Here is a 23,267-nt window from a genome sequence, read left to right as displayed (position 1 = left end):
GATCATCTCCTTTGTTTTGTTGATGTTGAGTAACAGGTTGTTTTCTTGACACCACACTCCGAGTGTCCTCACCTCCTCCCTGTAGGCTGTCTCGTTGTTGTTGGTAATCAAGCCCACTGCTGTTGTGTCATCTGCAAACTTGATGATTGAGTTGGAGGCGTGCATGAACACACAGTCGTGGGTGAACAGGGAGTACAGGAGGGGGCTGACCATGCACCCTTGTGGGGTCCAAGTGTTGAGGGTCAGCGAAGTGGAGATGTCGTTTCCTACCTTCACCACCGGGGGGGGGGGGGGGGGGGGGGGGGGGGTCAGAAAGTCCAGGACCCATTGCACAGGGCGGGGTTGAGGCCCAGGGCTTCCGGCTTGATGGTGAGCTTGGACAGTACTATGGTGTTGAATGCTGAGCTGTAGTCACTGAACAGCATTCTCACATAGGTATTCCTCCTGTCTAGATGGGATAGGGCAGTGTGCAGTGTGATGGCGATTGCATCGTCTGTGGACCTGTTAGGCAGGTATGCAAACTGAAGTGGGTCTAGGGTGGCCAGTAAGGTGGAGGTGATATGATACTTGACTAGTCTCTCAAAGCACTTCATGATGACAGAAGTGAGTGCTACGGGGCGGTAGTCATTTAGTTCAGTTATCTTTGCCTTCTTGGGTACAGGAACAATAGTAGCCATCTTGAAACATATGGGGACAGCAGACTGGGATAGGGAGCGATTGAATATGTCCGTAAACACACCAGCCAGCCGGTCTACGCATGCTAGGCCTTGCTAGGGTTAACACATTTAAATGTTTTACTCACGTCGGCCACGGAGAAGGGGGGGGGGGGGTACAGTTCTTGGACACAGAAAATCAGGATACCTGATGGCACTCTGATAAATGCAGAAAATAACTAATCGAAATAAACGTTTTACCACAGCAATCATGTTATTTTTAGTAAGCATATTTGATTCTGAGTTCGGTCATTATAACGTTTGTATGTGAAAACTACTTCTGAGACGCGTACATTCAGTTGTTCTGAAATTACCTCACGTTAAAGAGGGAGGTTCGATCGGCTGGTGCTAGCACATGCGCAGATCATATACACAGCTGGAACACCGATTAAGGTGTTCGAAAGATTGCTTAGAAAACCAGATATTTTAATAGGTGTAACAGTATAACTTGAGTCCGTCACCCTCGCCCCGCCCCGGGCGCGAACCAGGGACCCTCTGCACACTTCAACAACAGTCACCCACGAAGCATCGTTACCCATCGCTCCACAAAAGCCGCGGCCTTTGCAGAGCAAGGGGAACCACTACTTCAAGGTCTCAGAGCAAGTGACGTCACCGATTGAAACGCTATTAGCGCGCACCACCGCTAACTAGCTAGCCATTTCACATCGGTTACATAGGTGTATGTTCACTTTGATTTTGACCTAAGATAAACAGAGTACGGTGTTTACATGACTATTGCATAATCTGCCTACTGCCATAATCAGTTTCATATCGAATTATTACTGTGCACGTAAACATACTCAGTTTGAATAATTTCTCATATTTGAATTGGTTTCTCATATAACATTACAATTGTAAAGCTAATAGGCTATACAGTATGTTTGTAGATCGACTGAGCCAAAGTGATAATGGCTGGGGTCAGTTTTGCTTGTTTTTTCTGTTCTCCAAATAGCATTTTATGTAGGCCTTATTTTGTTGTTGTATGGAAATGCAGTAAATTAGCTTCATTAAAAAAGAATAATCATGCTAATCATGCTAATTTTGGGGGGGGAATTATATTTGTGTGTCTAACTTTCTCACTCATCACGATTCATTCAGGATTATCCGTAATCATGGTAGCATCCACATTAATGTAGAAGTGTTTAGATACATATTCTATTCTTATTTACAATAAAAAAGTGACTCCAGACCACAGCTCGTCTCATCAGAGGAACCGCTCCCCTAGCCGCCCTAGGTACATAGAACAACGTCATTCACCCCAACCATATGGTGTGTCCAGGGCTCGGAGGTCTGTTGTAGCCATAGCTGCTGAAGGCCCATTCCTGACGTCCGCCATTGTTATAACCTCCACCAGGAGAGGGAGAGCACCGTCTGTAGCCTTGGGAAGGTTTACCATAGCCAAAACATTGTCCACCATAGCTATCACATTGTCCATATGGTTGGGGTGAATGACGTTGTTCTATGTACCTAGGGCGGCTAGGGGAGCGGTTCCTCTGATGAGACGAGCTGTGGTCTGGAGTAGGTGAGCAACCTGCTCTGCCTGCAGAGTAAGAAGAAACCTGTCAACTTGGACTGCCTTTTGAATCATGGTGTGGATCATCCTGCCTCTGTCTTTGCATGGACAATCCCCGTTCCATCACCTGTTGTTCTTTACGTAGTCCGGAGAAAGTCACTTCGCACTGCTTACATGACGGTTGTAAGGTCCTCTATTATTTTCATGAGCCGTTCATCACATTAAGTGGTGTGTGTGGTTGCAGCACCTGCGTCTGGCACGAGGGGTTAGATGTGGCAGACATGTTAACCATTAGACTTGGGGGGTTCAAATGCATTTTCTTCTGTGCTCGCTCCCATTGGCTAGCAATTACAAATGCCTGTGTCAGAGTAGCAGCCCCATGTTCATGGCATGTAGCCTGAAGCACTGGGTCCAGTCCAGCTTCAAAACTTCTAAAACGTTTAATTTGGATGGCAGCATCATTGTAGGCTGGAAAAGCTTCCTGAGTTAGACGTGTGATTTCAGCTGCTTCATATTTCATTTCCAATTGCTAGTTCCACATAAAACATCAAAAGGCTAGATCAAAGACAACCTGGGAACATGCATGAACTCCAATAACCTTTTCCCAAGACAAGTATTCTATGAAATTATTACATCCTCTCCTGGCAAGTAGACATTAACCATATACATCACTTTCTACATTGAGATAACATGGTTTCATGGTTGGCCTAGCAAAACATTGAATTTTAAATGCTCCGGAGTTGAGAATATTGCTAGCCTATATTCAGAGGCCAAAAAGTTTAACAGGTTAACTGTAAAGATATTTTATCAAGGTTTAAGATAAATGATTAAATAATTCTACCCAGAAACTTAACCATTAGGATTAGAGGTTATGTAGCATGGACAAGGGGTAATTAAAAATGATAACCATTGTGGAAGAAAGGAATGTATGTGTGTGCCGATAGGAAAGCAAAGAGACTCGTTAACCTATGTTTGAACCGACCCAGCTATAACTCTGTGGAGATAAAATAAGACAGCGAGAGCCCCTCCAGGTTTTCCGTATCTGGGGGGGACTGGAACTGTCAGCTGAGTGGTAATAAACTGTGGTGAGACTTCAGGGGATTATCCAAATGTAGTGTGTAATGTATGTGCGTTAGTTTAAGAGAAGGGATAAAAAGTATGGTTTTGTATATGCACGTCAGAGCTCTCGAGAATAAACGCTATTGATTAATTTGGTGGCTGGTCTCTGTCCATTTTATGCAAATAAGAACCTTACAAATTCTTAGAAACGGACAGAGTGTTTGCTTTGTTTTAATTGAATTGGTTAACGAACACATAGGAAGTAAATTCCTCTATCAAACACATTTTACATTTTCAGGAGGGGGAATTGCACTAAATCAAACGATAAATTAACAATATTTCACAATATTACTGTATAGTTTTATCGACTTCATTGTAAACCTCAACACACACTATGTCCCTTCACTCAAACATTATCACTATATCACCATTAACAATATCACTGTGAAGGTTGATCTACTTCATTGTACACCTCAACACACACTATGTCCCTTACATTTTTACATTTTAGTCATTTAGCAGACGCTCTTATCCAAAGCGACTTACAGTAGAGTGCATACATTTTATTACATTTTACATACTGAGACAAGGATATCCCTACCGGCCAAACCCTCCATAACCCGGGCGACGCTATGCCAATTGTGCGTCGCCCCACGGACCTCCCGGTTGCGGCCGGCTGCGACAGAGCCTGGGCGCGAACCCAGAGACTCTGGTGGCGCAGCTAGCACTGCGATGCAGTGCCCTAGACCACTGCGCCACCCGGGAGGCCTATCACTATATCACCATTAACAATATCACTGTAAAGGTTGATCTACTTCATTGTACACCTCAACACACACTATGTCCCTTCACTCAAACATTATCACTATATCACCATTAACAATATCACTGTGAAGGTTGATCTACTTCATTGTACACCTCAACACACACTATGTCCCTTCACTCAAACATTATCACTATATCACCATTAACAATATCACTGTGAAGGTTGATCTACTTCATTGTAAACCTCAACACACACTATGTCCCTTCACTCAAACATTATCACTATATCACCATTAACAATATCACTGTGAAGGTTGATCTACTTCCTTGTACACCTCAACACACACTCTACATGGTCTCTTCAGTCATATGCTGATTATTTTGTAACCGCACAGACCCAAGCCTGGGTTTGCCATAGAGACAGATTGGTCCTATATCAGTGTTGTGACAGTCAGGAGGACAGAGAGCAGCAGGGTCACCAGGGAGCCAATCTGACCTGGGGCGCCACTCACTCTCTCTGGTATTGGAATCCACATATCTGAGGAGAAATCAAAACAGATCAGAGATCAGTTAGTCCAAAAAAGAATAGTACTGAACAAAATAGTAATAATAATAATACATTTAATTTGTATAGCGCTTTTCATTACATAGTTATCTCAAAGCTCTACTGAGGAAAAAAAAAGAATAATATAGAATAAAAACAAATACATTTAGAATCAAGGCAAGTAAAATAGCAATAGTGAGCTTGGTGCTAAATACATTTAAGGGTGGGTTAAGGCCCGTTATAAAAGTCCGGAGTGATGGAGAGAATCTCAGACGGTCAGGTGAGGGGCAAGGGAGCAGAAGGCTCGGTCCCCCATAGTTTGGAGACATGTCTTCGGGACTTGAAATAGTAGAGAGTGGCTGGAGCGGAGAGTGTGAGGTGGCTCGCTGATTGAGATGAGGTCACTGATGTAGTGAGGCTCAATCCATTTGAGGCTTTAAATACAAGCATGATCATTTTTAAGTTGATCCTGTAGTTGACTGGTATCCAGTGGAGTTGGGCGAGGATCGGGGGGTGTGGTCTGACTTCTTGGCACTGGTCAGGAACCTGGCAGCACTGTTCTTGATTAGTTTGAGCCTCTAAAAATTTGGCTGGGGGGGCACCTAAACAGCGCATTGCCGTAGTCGATCCGGGAGACGATGTACACTACCGTTCAAAAGTTTGGGGTCACTTAGAAATGTCCTTGTTTTTGAAAGAGCACATTTTTTGTCCATTAAAATGACATCAAATTAATCAGAAATACAGTGTAGACATTGTTAATGTTGTAAATGACTATTGTAGCTGGAAACGGCAGATTTTTAATGGAATATCTACATAGGCGTAAAGAGGCCCATTATCAGCAACCATCACTCCTGTGTTCCACTTTGTGTTAGCTAATCCAAGTTTATCATTTTAATATGCTAATTGATCATTAGAAAGCCCTTTTGAAATTATGTTAGCACAGCTGAAAACTGTAGTTCTGATTAAAAAAGCTATAAAACTGGCCTTCTTTAGACTAGTTGAGTATCTGGAGCTTCAGCATTTGTGGGTTCCATTGCAGGCTCAAAATGGCCAGAAACAAAGACCTTTCTACTGAAACTCGTCAGTCTATTCTTGTTCTGAGAAATGAAGGCTATTCCATGTGAGAAACTGCCAAGAAACTGAAGATCTACTCCCTTCACACAACAGTGCAAACTGGCTCTAACCAGAATAGAAAGAGGAGTGGGATGCCCCGGTGCACAACTGAGCAAGAGGACAAGTACATTAGAGTGTCTAGTTTGAGAAACAGACGCCTCACAAGTCCTCAACTGGCAGCTTCATTAAATAGTACCCGCAAAACACCAGTCTCAACGTCAACAGTGAAGAGGCGACTCCGGGACGCTAGCCTTCTAGGCAGAGGTCCTCTGTCCAGTGTCTGTGTTCTTTTGCCCATCTTAATCTTTTCTTTTTATTGGCCAGTCTGAGATATGGCTTTTTCTTTGCAACTCTGCCTAGAAGGCCAGACTGATGTTTTGTGTGTATTATTTAATTAAGCTGCCAGTTGAGGACTTGTGAGGCGTCTGTTTCTCAAACTAGACACTCTAATTAGAATGGTAGTGTAGGTGTGGATGAATTCCTCTGCATCTGGATGGGAGAGTGATGGTATGACCCAATTATGTTTTTTACATTTTTTAAATGTGTGCATCGATGGACAGAGACGGATCAAACTTGACTCCTAAGTTGGAGATGACAGAGGACAGGTGGATGGCCTGGTCGTTGATTGTAAGGGAGATGTTTCCAGTACTGGTGACCTGCTTGGGTGTCCCAATAAGCATAGCCTCAGTCTTGCTACTGTTCAACTGGAGGGGGTTCTGTTTCATCCATGCCCTGATGTCCTTTAGGCAGCTGCTGAGACTTGCTAGGGTCAGAGATGGTGTCTAGTTTTGTGTTGTAAACCTTGTTTCGTCACTGTAGCAGTGGAAGTTGATGTTATAATATCTGAGGATTTGGCCAAGAGGGAGCATGTAAATTATAAACAGGATAGGGACCAGCACTGACCCCTGTGACTCTAGACTCCTCTGATCTGGACTCTCTAAAATATATGTATTGTTTCCTATTGGAGAGGTAGGAGGAGAACCAGTTCAGAACTGTTCCAGAGACAGTAGTATGCTCTCTGATAAGCCGCAGGAGGATGATGTGGTCTACGGTGTCAAAAGCAGCACTGAGATCTAAGAGGAGGAGGATGCTGATCCATAATCATCAGTAGGTCGTTGGTAACTTTATCCAAAGCTGTTTCAGTGCTGTGCAAGGGCCGGAAGCCAGACTGGAAAACTTTGTACAACTGGTTAGATGACAGATGTGATTGAAGCTGGTTTGCAACCACTTTCTCCAGTACTTTTGATAGGAAGAGGAGGTTGGAGATGGACCTGTAGTTGGATAGGATGTCCTGGTCAAGGTTGGGTTTCTTCAGTAAGGGGGTGACAACAGCTGTTTTGAAAATCGATGGTACTTCTCCGGTCAGCAGGGACTTGATGATCAGGGTGGTGACAAACATAAGCAGGCTAGATGAGCAGTTTGAGTAGGGGTGTAGGGAAAGGGTCAAGGGTCAAGTGAGCAAGTGGTGGCCTTCATTTTTGAGATGATTGAATGCACAGCAGCAAATGTGACTTTTGTAAAGTTGCTGACGGGAGGGGCAGTCTGTTTTGGTGACTCGGGACATGGGGTGTAGGCCGTCTTTGACACCATCAAATATAATGGCCTCTATCTTTTTCTTGAAAAAAATCTCAGAAGCGATTGCACTGCTCAGAGGAGGCTGCACGAGAGCATGAGTTTGCAGGGTTGAAAAGGCGGTTAATGGTAGGGTTAACTTTGTCATTGTCGATCGTGGCAGAGTAGAAGGCTGATCGTGCTGTTTTTAAGGCAGCAGAGTAGCTTGCCTTGTGGTCTTTATAGGCCAGTAGGTGGACAGTGAGGCCATCCTTCCTCAGATGTCTCTCAAGCTTACTGCCATGAGTCTTCATTCTGTGCAGTTCATAAGTGAACCAAGGAGACGAGCGTTAGAATGTTACTTCACATGTTTTTTCAGGGGCAAGGATGTTCCTAATATTACTCAGTGTGCTGTTATACAGATTGACAATGTCATCGAGGGCCAGCTCACTGCAGTCAGACTCAAAGGTGGGCTGGATGTGTTCCTGAAAGAGGGATGGGTTAAGTTTCCTCAGGTTGCAGAATTGAATGGTCCTCTTTAGGCGGTAGAGAAGTGTTGGAGCGGTTAGAGACAGTGTCACAGCATTGTGGTCAGAGATGCCTAGCTCGATGACATCCAAGTCAGAGCCAGGGACATCGCATTTTCATTGCATTTTGGTTGGTCCACTGTGCTCTGTATGGACTGTATTGGCTTGGAGTGGGCGACGCAATTGCCTGAGGGTCAGCCTGCAGAACTGGCAAGTGATCTTTATTGTCCAACTCCATTGTGCATGCTGTACTGCTCGCACTGCGAGTGCACACAATAGACCTTAATTTGTGGATCAATTTCCTATGGCCTTGTCGTCCTCGCCGTCTGCATGTTTTCCAAAGGATCCCGTATTGCATAAGGCTGTTCTTGAGCTCCTTGCACAGAGTTGTTTTAATCTGTTCAAAACTGTGTAAAATGGAGGAAAGTTTCTGCCATTTCTTAATATTTGATCCTGCCATGCACGATGGCAACGTTCTTATCCCTTGCTTGCTAGTTAGCCAACTAGCCAGGGCTAACACAGTCACGGCCTCTGCAGAATAACAGCAAAGTACTTCCATTTACGTTTGTTTAAAACCTCTAAAAGTGTAAGCTGTTGGGAGTGTACTAACATATGGAATTGTTTTAAGATGGTCATGGATTATTTAGCTATTTGATTTTTGAATTTTAGGACTGCTTGAATTGAATAAGACATTCATAAACGGAAAAAAATACAGCAAAAAAAGAAATCATAAGGAATAAGGTTTTGAAGTGTCTGTCCTATATCTAGGAGATACTGTATATAAAAGCTCAGGAAATATACAGTACCAGTCAAAGGTTTGGACACACCTACTCATTCCAGGGTTTTTCTTTATTTTTACTATTTTCAACATAAAGTGAAGATATCAAAACTATGAAATAATGCGTATTGAATAATGTAGTAAGCAGAAAAGTGTTAAACAAATCAAAATATGTTTTATATTTGAGATTCTTCAAAGTAGCCACCCTTTGCATTGATGAAGGCTTTGCACACTCTTGGCATTCTCTCAACCAGCTTCATGAGGTACTGTAGTCACCTGGAAGTAATTTAATTTAACTATTGTGCCTTGTTTGAAGTTAATTTGTGGAATTCCTTAATGCGTTTGAACCATTCAGTTGTGTTGTGACAAGATAGGGGTGGTATACAGAAGATAGCCCTATTTGGTAAAATACCAAGTCCTTATTATGGCAAGAACTGTTCAAATAAGCAAAGAGAAACAACAGTCCATCATTACTTTTAGACATGTCGGTCAGTCAAGAACTTTGAAAGTTTCTTCAAGTGCAGTCACAAAAACCATCAAGCGCTATGTTGAAACTGGCTCTCATGAGGACCACCACAGGAAAGGAAGACCCAGAGTTACAGTTGAAGTCGGAAGTTTACATACACCTTAGCCAAATACATTTAAACTCAGTTTTTCACGATTCCTGACATTTAATCCTTGTAATAATTCCCTGTCTTAGGTCAGTTAGGGTCACCACTTTATTTTAAGAATGTGAAATGTCAGAATAATAGTAGAGATAATGATTAATTTCAGCTTTTATTTCTTTCATCACATTCCCAGTGGGTCAGAAGTTTAAATACACTCAATTAGTTTTTGGTAGCATTGCCTTTAAATTGTTTAACTTGGGTCAAATGTTTTGGGTAGCCTTCCACAAGCTTCCTAAAATAAGTTGGGTGAATTTTGGCCCATTCCTGCTGACAGAGCTGGTGTAATTGAGTCAGGTTTGTAGGTCTCCTAGCTCGCACACAGTTTTTCAGTTCTGCCCACAAATGTTCTATGTGATTGAGGTCAGGGCTTTGTGATGGCCACTCCAATACCTAGACTTTGTTGTCTTTAAGCCATTTTGCCACAACTTTGGAAGTATGCTTGAGGTCATTGTCCATTTGGAAGACCCATTTGTGACCAAGCTTTAATGTCCTGACTGATGTCTTGAGATGTTGCTTCAATATATACACATAACTTTCCTCCCTCATGATGACATCTATTTTGTGAAGTGTGGTCCCGTGTGGCTCAGTTGGTAGAGCATGGCGCTTGCAACGCCAGGGTTGTGGGTTCAATTCCCACGGGGGGACCAGGGTTCAATTCCCATGGGGGGACCAGGATGAATATGTATGAACTTTCCAATTTGTAAGTCGCTCTGGATAAGAGCGTCTGCTAAATGACTTAAATGTAATGTAAATGAAGTGCACCAGTCCTTCCTGCAGCAAAGCACCCCCACTACATGATGCTGCCACCCCTGTGCTTCACGGTTGGGATGGTGTTCTTCGGTTTGCAAGCCTCCTCCTTTTTCCTCCAAACATAACGATGGTCATTATGGGCAAACAGTTCTGTTTTTGTTTCATCAGACCAGAGGACATTACTCCATAAAGTACCATCTTTGTCCCCATGTGCAGTTGCAAACTGTAGTCTGGCTTTTTTATGGCGGTTTTGGAGCAGTGACTTCTTCCTTGCCGAGCGGCCTTTCAGGTTATTTCAATATAGGACTCATTTTACTGTGGATATAGATACTGTGTTACCTGTTTCCTCCAGCATCTTCACAAGGTCCTTTGCTGTTTTTCTGGGATTGATTTGCACTTTTCGCACCAAAGTACGTTCATCTCTAGGAGACAGAACGCGTCTCCTTCCTGAGCTGTATGACGGCTGCGTGGTCCCGTGGTGTTTATAGTTGCGTACTATTGTTTTTACAGATAACGTGGTACCTTCATGCGTTTGGAAATTGCTCCCAAGGATGAACCAGATTTGTGGAGATCTACAATTTGTTTTATGAGGTCTTGGCTGATTTCTTTTGATTTTCCCATGATGTCAAGCAAAAAGGCCCTGAGTTTGAAGGTAGGCCTTGAAATACATCCACAGGTACACCTCCAATTGACTCAAATGATGTCAATTAGCCTATCAGAAGCTTCTAAAGCCATGACATTATTTTCTGGAATTTTCCAAGCTGTTTAAAGGCACAGTCAACTTAGTGTATGTAAAACTCTGACCCAGTGGAATTGTGAAACAGTGAAAGTGAAACAGTGAAATAATCTGTCTGTAAACAATTGTTGGAAAAATGACTTGTGTCATGCGCAAAGTAGACGTCCTAACTGACTTGTCAAAACTATAGTTTGTTAACAAAAAAATTGTGGAGTGGTTGAAAAACTAGTTTTAAGGACTCCAACCTAAGTGTATGTAAACTTCCAACTTCAACTGTACATCTGGTACATCTGGTGCAGAGGATAAGTTTATTAGAGTTACCAGCCTTAGATTGCAGCCCAAACAAATGCTTCACAGACATCTCAACATCATCTGTTCAGAGACTGCATGGATCAGGCCTTCATGGTCGAATCGCTGCAAATAAACCACTACCAAAGGACACCATTAAGAAGAAGAGACTTGCTTGGGCCAAGAAACACGAGCAATGGCTATTAAACCGGTGATAATCTGTCCTTTGCTCTGATGAGCCCAAATTGGAGTTTTGGTTCCAACCGCTGTGTCTTTGTGAGATGCAGAGTAGGTTAACAGATGATCTCTGCATCTGTTGTTCCCACCGTGAAGCATGGAGGAGGAGGTGTGATGGTGTGGGGGTGCTTTCCTGGTGACACTGTCAGTGATTTATTTAGAATTCAAGGCACACTTAACCAGCATGGCAACAACAGCATTCTGCAGCGATACGCCATCCCATCTTGTTTGCACTTAGTGGGACTATCATTTGTTTTTCAATAGGACAATGACCCAAAACCCACCTCCAGGCTGTATAAGGGCTATTTAACCAAGGAGAGTGATGGAGTGCTGCATCAGATGACCTGGCCTCCACAATCACCTACCCTCAACCCAATTGAGATGGTTTGGGATGAATTGGACCGTAGAGTGAAGGAAAAGCAGCCAACAAGTGCTCTGCATATGTGGGAACTCCTTCAAGACTGTTCAAAAAGCATTCCTCATGAAGCTGGTTGAGAGAATGCCATGAGTGTGAAAAGCTGTCATCAAGGCAAAGGATGGCTACTTTAAAGAATCTAAAATCTAAAATATATTTTAATTTGTTTAACACTGTTTTGTTTACTACATGATTCCATATGTGTTATTTCATAGTTTCGAAATCTTCACTATTATTCTACAATGTAGAAAATAGTAAAAATAAAGAAAAACCCTAGAATGAGTAGGTATGTCCAAACTTTTGACTGGAACTGTATATATTATATAGTTTTCTTTTACACATACTTAACCCCATATTTTTGGGGGCAAAAAAACACCTCCATACTTCCATTCATTTGTATGGGTTACCTTCAGACGCGTCCCGTGACACTTGTGGGGTCATATAGCAAGGCGGAGTAGTCTCCCCCATAATGAGGAAGGCCGACATAGGCGGATGCGGTGGACTGAGACTCAGCCCACGCAACAACAAAAAACGGATATCTCTATCTTAAATTGATGGATTTTGATGGGGATTATTTGATTGTGTTACTTAGATTGACGCACGGGTGTGTCAATCAGTGGATGCTGCTGAGGGGAGGATGGCTCATAATCATGGCTGGAACTGAGCAAATGGAATGGCATCAAAGACACGCTCCAGCCATTACCACGAGCCCGTGCTCCCCAAATAAGGTGCCATCAACCTCCTGTGGCATCAATAGACTCATAAGGATTAAGCGGTTTTCTATCGACATTCATTTGGAGACATCCATAACAATGAGCTGATGATGCCCAATTTTGCCTGGACACTCGTCGACACTGGTCATCGCTGTTTATCATCTATGCATAGTCACTTCACCCCTACCTACGTGTACAAATGACCTCTAAATTCATGTTCATCACTCACCACGTTATGTCATCAGATGCTCCAAAAAAATATGTCTCTGCAAAAACAAATCAATTGCTAGCTAGCGAGCTACGTTTTTCTTTGTTGGACTTGCATTTATCCAATTTAGTTTTGTGTGGTTGTTGGTTTAGCTTTCTGTAACTTTGTAGCAAGTACGGTCTGCATGTGTAGACGCATATTGCGTCATGATTGCAAGGCGTCCCGATATCTTTTCCAACTGTCCCAAAATCTTTTCCAACTGTCCCGTTATCTGGTTTTAATGTCTATTCTAGAATGCCCTTCTCGCCATTCAGAAACGAGTATTCAACAATGCTGTGGTTATTTTCAATTTGTGCAGTTGGTACGGTATACCATATTGTGTACTCTGTTTAAAATATCATATTTTAAGGCCAGAAATACACAGTGATAAATATTACCTCTGTCTCTTCCATTCAAAACAAGAGGTCCCATGGAAATGGCAGCGCTGTCGTGGAAGGACACATCCCTGCGTCCTCTGTGGTGGTACCCAGTGTAGCAGTGCTGCAGGACACAGAAACAAGATGGCAGACTGTATTACCATGTTTAGGCTATGGACCACTAGAGTTTCCTCCAAATGACTACTGTTTGTAAACAAGTTAAACTTATCTAGGATGATTCCATAACATATTTTTACATTTAACTATTTGTAAGTGGTTGTCTTGGCTATTTGACATTAACTCACAAAAGTGAGAGGATTATCTAACATCAGCTGATTTTGGAGAAAAATGTCAAAGTTCAATAAATTAAAAAAATCCATATCAAAGGCATCAACAGGATGCTTGACTTCCGGTGTGCGGAGGGCAGACCTGGGTAAATTAAAAAATAAGATAATTTAGTTCCATTTTAAAGGGGCAATCTCCAGCTGCTACATCCATTTTATGATTAAAAAATGAATGATATGTACCCATTGATTCTTTACAAATATCACTTATTAATGCCTCATGAGATTAGTTAAACTGTTCTACCCCATCAGAACCCCAAAATGTTTTTGTACACCAATTTTCTTAAACAAATTAAATGTAAAAAAAACACTGTATAGCCTCAAAACATGGTTAAAAATATAAGTTTCATATCATGGATGGTCAGTACTTGCATCCATTGCTCTATTTATCAATTTGAGTGTTTACATTTCTTCAGCCCCATCCCTCCGCTTTTTACCGAAACAGTGTCAGGGAAAACACTTTGATATTGTTTCAACTACGGATTGCCACTTTAATGTAAAGCTTTGAGCTTGCCTGGTACAATGGAATCAACAATGGAATAGTTGCAAAAGAGCAAACCACACACATCTGGCACTCCAGACAGGCTCAATTAAATGCCCAAAGTATTTGAAAGTAAACAAATACTCTTTTAAACCTGGAACCTGTTTAATTTGTGCCTTACACAATGTTTTCAAACGTTTTGCCAAATGAACATGGCCCAGGTGTGTTGGGGAGGAGACTCACAGTGGTGCAGTCGTTGAGGTGCAGCAGACACAGGTGGACCTGACAGTGCAGGAAGACACTGGAGGAGTTCCTGGTGAAGGTGAACATCCGGAAGGAGAAGTGGGACGATGTGGAGACGCCATTTTGGATAAGCTCCACCGTGCTGTCCTCAGGGTTAGGGCACCTGGAGTAAACAAGGAAGCAGGGGAGGAAATGGGAGGAGGAAGTGAAGGAGGAAGTAAATGATAAATGATGCTGTTATTTTCACTTTCTAAATTAAATTTAGGTGATTACGTGTGATTACATTAGGATGGTTTAACAGTCAAGCATTTATCAATATCTCAACTATTTTGTTCCATCAAGTGTATTTTCCTTGTTAAATAAATACAATTTTAATTGACCAGGAAATGACAACCTGTCGAACTGCGCGGTTGTTTTGGACCTGGTACCGATTGCTAGAGTCATTTTAAGATGTCTGGCTTGAAAATCAGCAAGCCACTACCCAAACTAGATCAAACCAGACTCATCTGGCCAAGTCACATCATGTGATATTCTACTACGATCTAGTGGATGAATTGAGAATCAGACATGAGATCTGATTACATCAGCGAAAAGGTTATGACTAAAGCGTCTTCTCACATGTATATAATTCCTGTAAGGCGAAAATGAAAGCATGGGACGTTGCACAAGTCCCACACTTTTAAAATGGCTGTCTACCCATGGGAATTTGAGCATGTTTAGAGCACCACCCATAGCTGCTGGGTTGGGTTGCTCATTTCTGATTATTCAGGACCCCTACTTCCCGTAGCTATGGCGCCACCATAAGGTAAAAGTTAAGACCATTTTTGTTTTGATCCTTTTGGAATGGTAATTGGTAACATTTTTTAAATATCAAATCTACACTTTCAAATATATTATTCCCAACATGGGGACAATTTGTGGCTCTGAACATGCTAACATTTCCCTGGTAAACATAATGTCTCCATACTCTCTAGCAATAAGATTCCAGCGGACGGCGTAGCTTGGGTCGTTCACAGGCGTGGCCCAACAGGAGTCCAGCACAGTGGAGATCTGATGACCGTCCACTCCGTCCACCTGCACGGCCACATAGATCTGCTGGTCAATCTCCACGTTGATGTGAGAACCGGATAACGGGTAGCGGAAGCCGGCATCCTGGTACGGGATCATCCGTATTTGGTAGTGGCCCTTGCCGGAGGGAAGCTTCTTGGTCACAATGCTATGGAGAAGCGGAACAAAAGGTTATTCAAATAACTAGACAAAACTCGGGTTGAAGATTTTAAAAATCCCATGACTGAAACAGAAGTCGATCTCAAACCGATTGTCTGAGGGGCCTAGTTAACCTCCCCTGCCATGTAAAAAAGTAATGACCATCATACTTTTAGGGAAAGAGTACATGTATTGTACATAAACTGCAAGTTTGACCTATTCCAGTACCCTTGCTTAGGGGGTTCCAGGTTCCTCCTCTGGGAATTTTTTTATGTAGACGGTCTGAGAAGCTCAGTTCTGGTGACTTTTTAGAAGTAGTTTCTACTCTAAAATGAATGAAAATAAAATATAATATAATTTCCACCTCCAGAAATGAGCCCAATAACATTGGTAAAAACGATTATTTTTCGACATATTGGACAATGCATATAGCCTATGCATGGTCTGTCTATATTATCACATGTGCTATTAGCAATAAGCATTATTACCTGAACCCAACTGGTACTGCATAGTCGCTATAAATACATATGCTGAAGCATGGGGTTTGTCCATATGCATTTACCCCATTGGACACAACATCCTGATTGTTATTATTATTAATTATACACTCAAAGTTATATATATTTTTTTTGTTTCTATTACGAAGTATGCCATTTCCCTTTTAAGATGACATTGCCTCTTTAAGAGCTCTGTTGCACAGTTGTGCCTTAAAACCACAATATTTAACTTTTCTGCGACCAGACCAAATTCACATAGAAATGTGAGCTAGATATCTGTCATTCTCATTGAAAGCAAGTCTAAGAAGTGGCAGATCGCTTTTATATGCGCTATTTCTATGCTTCTTGTTCTTAAGTTATGTTTTTGCATCTGTTACTTTCGGTTTTGTACAGCAGCTGCAAAGAGCGGAAAATATGATATTTTTGGTTATGGATAATATATTTCACAGCTGTTTAGATGGTACAATGATTCTCTACACAATGACTGCTTGTTTTTCCCGCCGAAAAAGGCCAAAAATAAAGGTTATTTGTAGAGCACATTTTATACAGGTAAAGCACAAGCCAAATTGTTGTACATAAAAAGTATACTTTTATAAAAGGATTATAAAAAGATACTTTTAATATAAAAGGATAATTTGGATAATAGGATAACATGAGCATAAAACAGAGTTTCACGCACTGACTACAGAATATTAACAATGATATACTGTACTAGCACAGCCTCTTGTGCCTTAAATACATCTTCCAGCTATGTTTTTTACATTTCCTGTAGAAAAGCGATAAATACAGTACACACACTGAAGGGTAAAAAAGTTGTGTTTTTTGACACAACTGCAAACTTTAAGCGTTCAAGTAGTTGGTCTGATGGTCAGATGTGATGCCTTTGCTTGAGATACAACTTGTGCCATATCATGTCTGACCTGAACCACCTATTGATATGTGTCCTTTGTTAGGTAAATAAGGTGTTACTTGAGGTGAAAAGGAGACTGGAGGAGACTCTTGAATGCTAAAATCAATTCAATTCCAGTCATAGGCTGTTTTGAGAGGGTGCTCTGACCTCTCTAGAGGGTTGAGGTCCATGGTCATGGACAAGGACTGGTAGAGGGGGTACTCGCAGCAGAAGCGCAGGTTGAGGTGCCTCGCACGGCTGATGACCCCCGTCACCCCTCCGTGGGGTTCCACCTCACCCTGGATGTAGTTCTGATAGATGAAGTGAGTCCCGTTGCTCTGCGGAGAAAAAAAACAACTAAATAAGAACATTTGTCTCGTTCCAAAGAGTCTCATTCCAAAACGCTCTATGTCCCTTTTCTGAAATGTTGGTAAATTAGCTTATGAAAAAAAAAAAGTGTGTTTTTTCACTATCTAATCATGGCATGGGGTTGTTCAATGACAGACATGTATTTGTTTGATATCTATCAGAGACAAATAAGCATGTTTTTTTTGGCAAAACGCTATATACAGTACAGTATCTGTCTCACTCTCAGAGAAATAAGTAGTACTGCTAGGTTTTACACAGTTAAATGTGACAAATAACAACATTTTTTATAAATAACTGTACAAATGACACATTTGTGACGTCATCATTAAAACAAATCTATGTAGTAATATGAGATCTGCATGCAAAACATTTACATTTGACATTTTAGTCATTTAGCAGATCTTATGATCTCATCCAGAGGGACTTACAGTTAGTGCATTGATCTTAACAAAAAAACATTTGAATACACATGTGAAATCAATGAATAAAAAATAAAAAAATCAGTAATCAATAAGAAAAATTGGTGGATATAGAATATTATAAATAAAATCTTCACTTGATGAGCACCTACTGTATGTAAGGATTTCATAGCACATTCATAAACTACAGTATACTCCATTTATGCAGTAAGAAGTCAACCCTTGACAATGAAAAGTTGACAAATATTTATAATATGAATCATTATTTGGACTATGATTTGTATTTGTTGAGCCTTTTTTGAGCATTGGGTTGTCTGTGAAGTGCACTGTGAGACTACATAATCAAAGTGATAATATCATGATTGAACTGTGAAAATACAGTACCGTAAGAGTTGTCCCACAGAGTTCGTTGTCGAAGTGGAACTCCAGGCGTCCATCCCGGACAGATCCGTTGCAGGTGGAGTCAGTGAGGTGCAGGACGTGGGGTGGGAAACCGGCTTCAAATAGCTGGCACCGGGACAGAGACATGATGCCTGAACTGCTGGAGCAAGACGTGACCGAATCTAAGGGCAGAGACGAGCAAAGACCACGGATGAATCTCTAAAGTCCGTCTTCAGTTTCTCGTATCCTCTATACTCATCCTTCCTTCTTTTCGAAACATCAGAGGGAAGTGAATTTGCACAGGAGACGTGGGTTTCGGACGACGTCGGTCATATTGGCGAAGTGCTAGGGAAGTCTTACCGTAGGTGTCGTTGTTGGGCCGATGGTGGTTCTCGTCACAGAAACAGCCATAGACGCCGTCCTGATCCCCACACCACTCATCATCAGTACAGTCCAGATCATCGCAGGGGTCCGACTCCGCTAGAGAGAGAGAGAGAGAGGGAGGGAAAGAAGGAGAGAGAGTGATAGAGAAAGAGGGGAGAGGGGGACAATTGGCAACAGTAACGACTACAGGGTTAACTATAAATAGTACGGACAGACATTTGGAAAAGAACACTAATGCCTACTAATTGCCAATTTCTCAATTTTTTAATTTAGACAAAATGCCCCCAAAGACACCCGAACACTCACCACACAGCAGACCCGCTCGCCATTCTGGGATATCGAGACCCAGGACGGAACAGGATGCTTCATAGGCCGCCACGGCAGAACACAGCATCCCATTGGCTGGAGTGTATAAGCAAAGGTCGTAGACACAGGAAGTGAAGTAGGGCTGGGGGTCAGAGTGCAGATGGCAGGCACTGAAGGGGCCGGTAGTGTTGGTGACGATGCTACACAGGTCAGTGTATTCCACATTGAAGGGACAGTCGTCTCCACCGCCTCTGTTATCAGAAGCCCCACATCTGGAAAAGGACACGTAGTTAGTTAGTTATTTACTTGGTGAGTGAGTGGCTACATTACGATTCTGTACCCTTCTCCGACTAGTGTGAAGAATATGGTTGATACTTCCTCCAGCCATGCTTGCACCAATCCAATGCTTTTAAATTCATGAGGGCGAGTGAACGAGAGCACACTTCTGGAGAAGGGCAGAGAGTCGGAAGGCAGCCAGTGACTGAGGTGAGTGACTGAGGTGAGTGAGTGAATGAGTGAGTGAGTGAATGAATGAGTGCGTGCATGCATGAATAAGTATAGTACTTTATTATCTGTTGGGAAATAATGAAAACATTGGAGGAGAATAACAGTCACTGTACTGTACAATCATCTAATCCATTGTGTTTCCGTTATGGACAAGTATGTATTTTCATTCTGCTAATAACTTTGCTTCTGAATAATCTTCTTACGTTTTTTTAATGAAATTTTCATACTATTGCATATTTTGAATAAACTGAATTTCAATAGAGGTTGTTTCCCCAGAAGCCTTAGTTGTTTCACAGCCTGACAACAACAGCAGCAGCTCACCCTGGCTGGCTAGTGTCTGCCTTCCAACCGTCACCAAAGTCGTTGTCACTCCGCGCCGGCGTGCCATTGGGCAGGACTTTGTCATCTTCCGGGTCACCGTTGAGGTTGCCACACATCCCGCACACTGCACCGTGGTGGCTCTGGCCCAGCCTGACCATCAGGGTGCTACGGCCGTCGAACTGGACCGTCAGGTCACTGGAGTTGAGCATCACGAAGCCCCGCTCCCGCACCACTCCGGCAATGGAGCCGATGGAGGAGGGGATAGAGACCTCGCTCCCGTCCACCTGACCCAGAGAAAAGGGGGAATGTCGGAAAGAGATTTGAGGTTAATGGAAAAGACCTCAGGCCTAGACTTGACTAGTTTGATAGAGGAGAGTTGACAACAAAGAGACCTCAAGAAGCTTTTGTCCTTTGTAGGTAGTGTGAACAATGCAAAAGCATGAGGGCAAAAACTTGTGGTTGGGGAAGGCTTGGCGACTACCATCTTGAAGGGCTCTATAATAAAAGTCTCTGTAATAAAAGTCTCATATCATTGTTAAAAACGGACAGATTTGTACCTAACTAGTCACATTTTCATCAACTATAAGAGTGTTTTTTGGATTTTAGTGCATTTACCATCACGCTCTGTCCAATGGAGACATGGGTCTCCTCCCCTCCATGGGACAGCCACACATCCACCAGCGACACAAACGAGACACGGTTGTTGCCACGGTGACGGTTGGTGGCCACCACACGGAACGTGAGGCCATTAATGGAGTGGTTGGAACAGGTCCTGGCGATGTCATAGGAGCAGGTGCCCTGGAAATGGGCCACGGCCCCGTCAAAAGTGATGTAGTGGGGGTCGCCCCAGACCGTGCAAGTGGACAAGGCGTCGAAGCAGCCCAGGTGGCCATTTTTTATGGCGCACTCCTGGGTGGGGGTGCAGGATGCGGCAGAGCAGCGGAGGTCATTTGGGGCGTAGCACTCACAGTGTTGTGAGCAGCCTTGGGTCCAGAAAGACTCACTAACCTGAGGTACAAAAAACAGTGTGGATGCGATGCAAAATATAGGCTACAGTACACCATGTTCATATAACAACGTCTCTACAGGTACACCTAGCTGTTACAATTTATAAAGGGATTAAATCAAAGAGAAAAAAACGGTTTTAAAATAATGAAGTAGGCCTACTTACATCAAATAAACGGGACATAAAAATACTTACGATTTCTATCTAAACTTTCGAAAATGTAGCAAGGTACTGCTGTTTTTATGTTGATTCGGCAGTGATCTAACGGACTGGCCTGGGTCAATCCGGTCACAGCTGCTAACTCGTGTTGTTTTTAGCATTTGCTGCAGCATAGAGTGCTATGCAACTTAGCATGTTAGTATACTAGCTATGCTGTAAGCTATTTCCTTTGGTAAAACGAGCAGTCATTGTATTCTCACTGGTCAGACACTGACTGAGGGATATATGACTTTATTATCCAACAGGCACGGATGCAATTGAGACACTGAACTGAAAGCCTGCTTATGCAGGCATGGTACTTTTTCTATTTGAAAATGACAAATGTTTTTTTATAAATGCATTTTCATATCATCTTGTGTACATATTACACTGAGTGTACAAAACATTAGGAACACCTGCTCTTTCCATGACAGACTAACCGGGTGAATCCAGGTGAAGCTAAGGATCCCTTATTGATGTCACTTGTTAAATCCACTTCAATCAGTGTATATGAAGGGAGACAGGTTAAAAAGGTATTTTTAAGCCTTGAAACAATTGAGACATGGATTGTGTGTGTGCCATTCAGAGGGTGAATGGGCAAGACAAAAGATTTAAGTGTCTTTGAACGCGGTATGGTGGTACTGTAGGTGCCAGGCGCACCGGTTTGAGTGTGTTAAGAACTGCAATGCTGCTCGGTTGTTCCACACTCAACAGTTTCCCGTGTGTATAAAGAATGGTCCACCGCCCAAAGGACATCCAGCCACCTTGACACAACTGTGGGACACATTGGAGTCAACATGAGCCAGCATCCCTGTGGAATGTTTGACACCTTGTAGAGGGCCATGCCTTGACGAATTGAGGCTGTGCCGAGGCCAAAAGGGGGTGCAAATCAATATTAGTACGGTGTTTCTAATGTTTTGTACACTCAGTATATGTGGTGTATGTAACTTGTGGTGCCACGCATGCATTGAATGTGCACAATTATTTACTTGATCTTGACTTCTGCTCTAATGGGAGAATGTGCAGATGTAATTGAGACACAATGAACTGAAAGAATGTGGTTTTATATTTCTGTACCTCAATATGCAGGCAGGAAAAACTCAGATCCATCAAGAAAGTCTTTGCGGTGTCACCCTGGATCCTTACTCTACATACAACACAGAGCGACACCTATTCCACTGGCATAAACTATGAGATGAGTAACTCACATCGTAGTAGAAGCCATCGTACTGGCAGCCACAGCTCTCTGCGGGGACACAGTGCCTCCCGCTCCTGAGGTAACCGTTGTCACAGAAGCATCCCTCGGAGCAGCTCTGCTCGCAGCTGGCATCAATGCTGCTGACACAGGTGTTTCCACAGTCTGTTCCACAGAGCTCATAGTGGCTATTTGCTGGGCACTCAATATCTGCACATGCAGAGAGAGAGAGAGAGAATGAGAAAATCACCTGGAGACTACATAAAGTATTTAGTCATACAGTTGCAATCACTGAAAACATTCCACACTGCGTGATGTTGACAAAACAATTGTTACAATGCGTGGTTAACTGCACGATCAGCCATTTCTTTTAAGTGTTGGAACTTATGTGATACATTAAAATAGGTGTGATATTTTATTGTCCCCAATGTACATTAGATAAATACCAGACATTCTACAAAATTGTTGATGTGAAAGCTTCACAACTTGTTATTTAAACTCACGGGGCTGTCTTTTAGAATACAATCCAACTTGCAATTGTGCATGAAGTACATGCTTCAGAAAAATACTAAATCATGAAACTGTATGAGGCTTTTCACTCTACATAAAATGCAGAATGACGTATATACAGTACTGTATGAGGTCTTGGGTCCTACCGCATTACCACAAAGGTTACACCACAGAATATGTTAGGTCCTATCTACCAATCTAAAGTGAAGACAATTTGTCACTCACTGCAGGTGGTGTTCTGTCTCCAGGGGTAGATCCTGACGTTGGCTGACTGACAGGCGCTCACATAAGTCTGGACAGCCCTGCAAAGAACATGCTGCTCTCTGTTCCCCGACAGACACACGTCAAACACGCAGTCGCGGAAGTAGGGCTCGGGGTCCACCTGGCCGTGGCAGAAGCTCAGGGGTCCCTCAACGTCCCTGATGACCTCACACCGGGCGCGGGCGGGACTCGGGTTGTGGCATTGTGGACAGGAGGCTCCACAGCCATCGCTGCAGGTGTAGTTGCCCTCCACCTTCCAAGAATTCCCAAACTGGGAGGGAGTGGACGCCAGCGTTCCGGAGGGGGTGAGGAAGTCGTCGTTGCGATTGCCATTAAAGTTTCCGCACAGGCCGCACGTCATTCCGCTATAATGATAATAGTGATACAGTGAATCACAGATATAAGAAAGAACTGTTTAAAGCGGTTAAAAACAAACATTTCATTTGTTAGGTTTTATTACGTACTTTACCCTGACTTAAGAATTTTAAACATCAATCCGTTTATTAGACAAATGATGTGTGCACTGATTGCAGAGATCATAATGGTTTTACATTCGCCACCACTACCACCAATGTGTACCTAACACACACCTGTAGTTGGAGGGGACAGAGATAGACACCACACTCGAGCCGTCGTAACTGACACTCAGGCCGAAATCGGAGTTGACAAACGTGCGGAGTCCACTCGCGTAGATGGACACCCGTCCACCATGCAAAAGGATAGGCAGGTTGCTGGTCACGCCATCAATCTGAAAAG

The 23,267-nt window shown here is 42.8% G+C and overlaps 1 protein-coding gene across 1 annotated transcript in view; it reads right to left on the bottom strand.

Moving 5' to 3' along the window:
- Positions 1–3,500: 3,500 nt before the first annotated feature.
- Positions 3,501–23,267, bottom strand: part of LOC129854637 (alpha-tectorin-like) — a 52,416-nt gene continuing 32,649 nt past the window's right edge. Inside the window, exons 12-24 of the mRNA XM_055921894.1 lie at positions 23,102–23,259; positions 22,476–22,876; positions 21,754–21,950; positions 19,957–20,349; positions 19,342–19,625; positions 18,514–18,785; positions 18,184–18,303; positions 17,827–18,005; positions 16,823–16,992; positions 15,030–15,278; positions 14,063–14,225; positions 13,016–13,118; positions 3,501–4,588 (exon numbers count right to left, since the gene is read on the bottom strand). Of these exons, the coding sequence (XP_055777869.1) occupies positions 4,482–4,588; positions 13,016–13,118; positions 14,063–14,225; positions 15,030–15,278; positions 16,823–16,992; positions 17,827–18,005; positions 18,184–18,303; positions 18,514–18,785; positions 19,342–19,625; positions 19,957–20,349; positions 21,754–21,950; positions 22,476–22,876; positions 23,102–23,259 (2,796 nt within the window). The 3' untranslated portion in view covers positions 3,501–4,481. The remainder of the gene's footprint in view (positions 4,589–13,015; positions 13,119–14,062; positions 14,226–15,029; positions 15,279–16,822; positions 16,993–17,826; positions 18,006–18,183; positions 18,304–18,513; positions 18,786–19,341; positions 19,626–19,956; positions 20,350–21,753; positions 21,951–22,475; positions 22,877–23,101; positions 23,260–23,267) is intronic.

This window comes from Salvelinus fontinalis, chromosome 1, assembly GCF_029448725.1.
Source record: "Salvelinus fontinalis isolate EN_2023a chromosome 1, ASM2944872v1, whole genome shotgun sequence".
NCBI classification, from domain to species: domain Eukaryota; kingdom Metazoa; phylum Chordata; class Actinopteri; order Salmoniformes; family Salmonidae; genus Salvelinus; species Salvelinus fontinalis.
The sequence above is the reverse complement of the archived record's forward strand: the minus strand, read 5'-3'. Positions and strand labels throughout refer to the sequence as shown.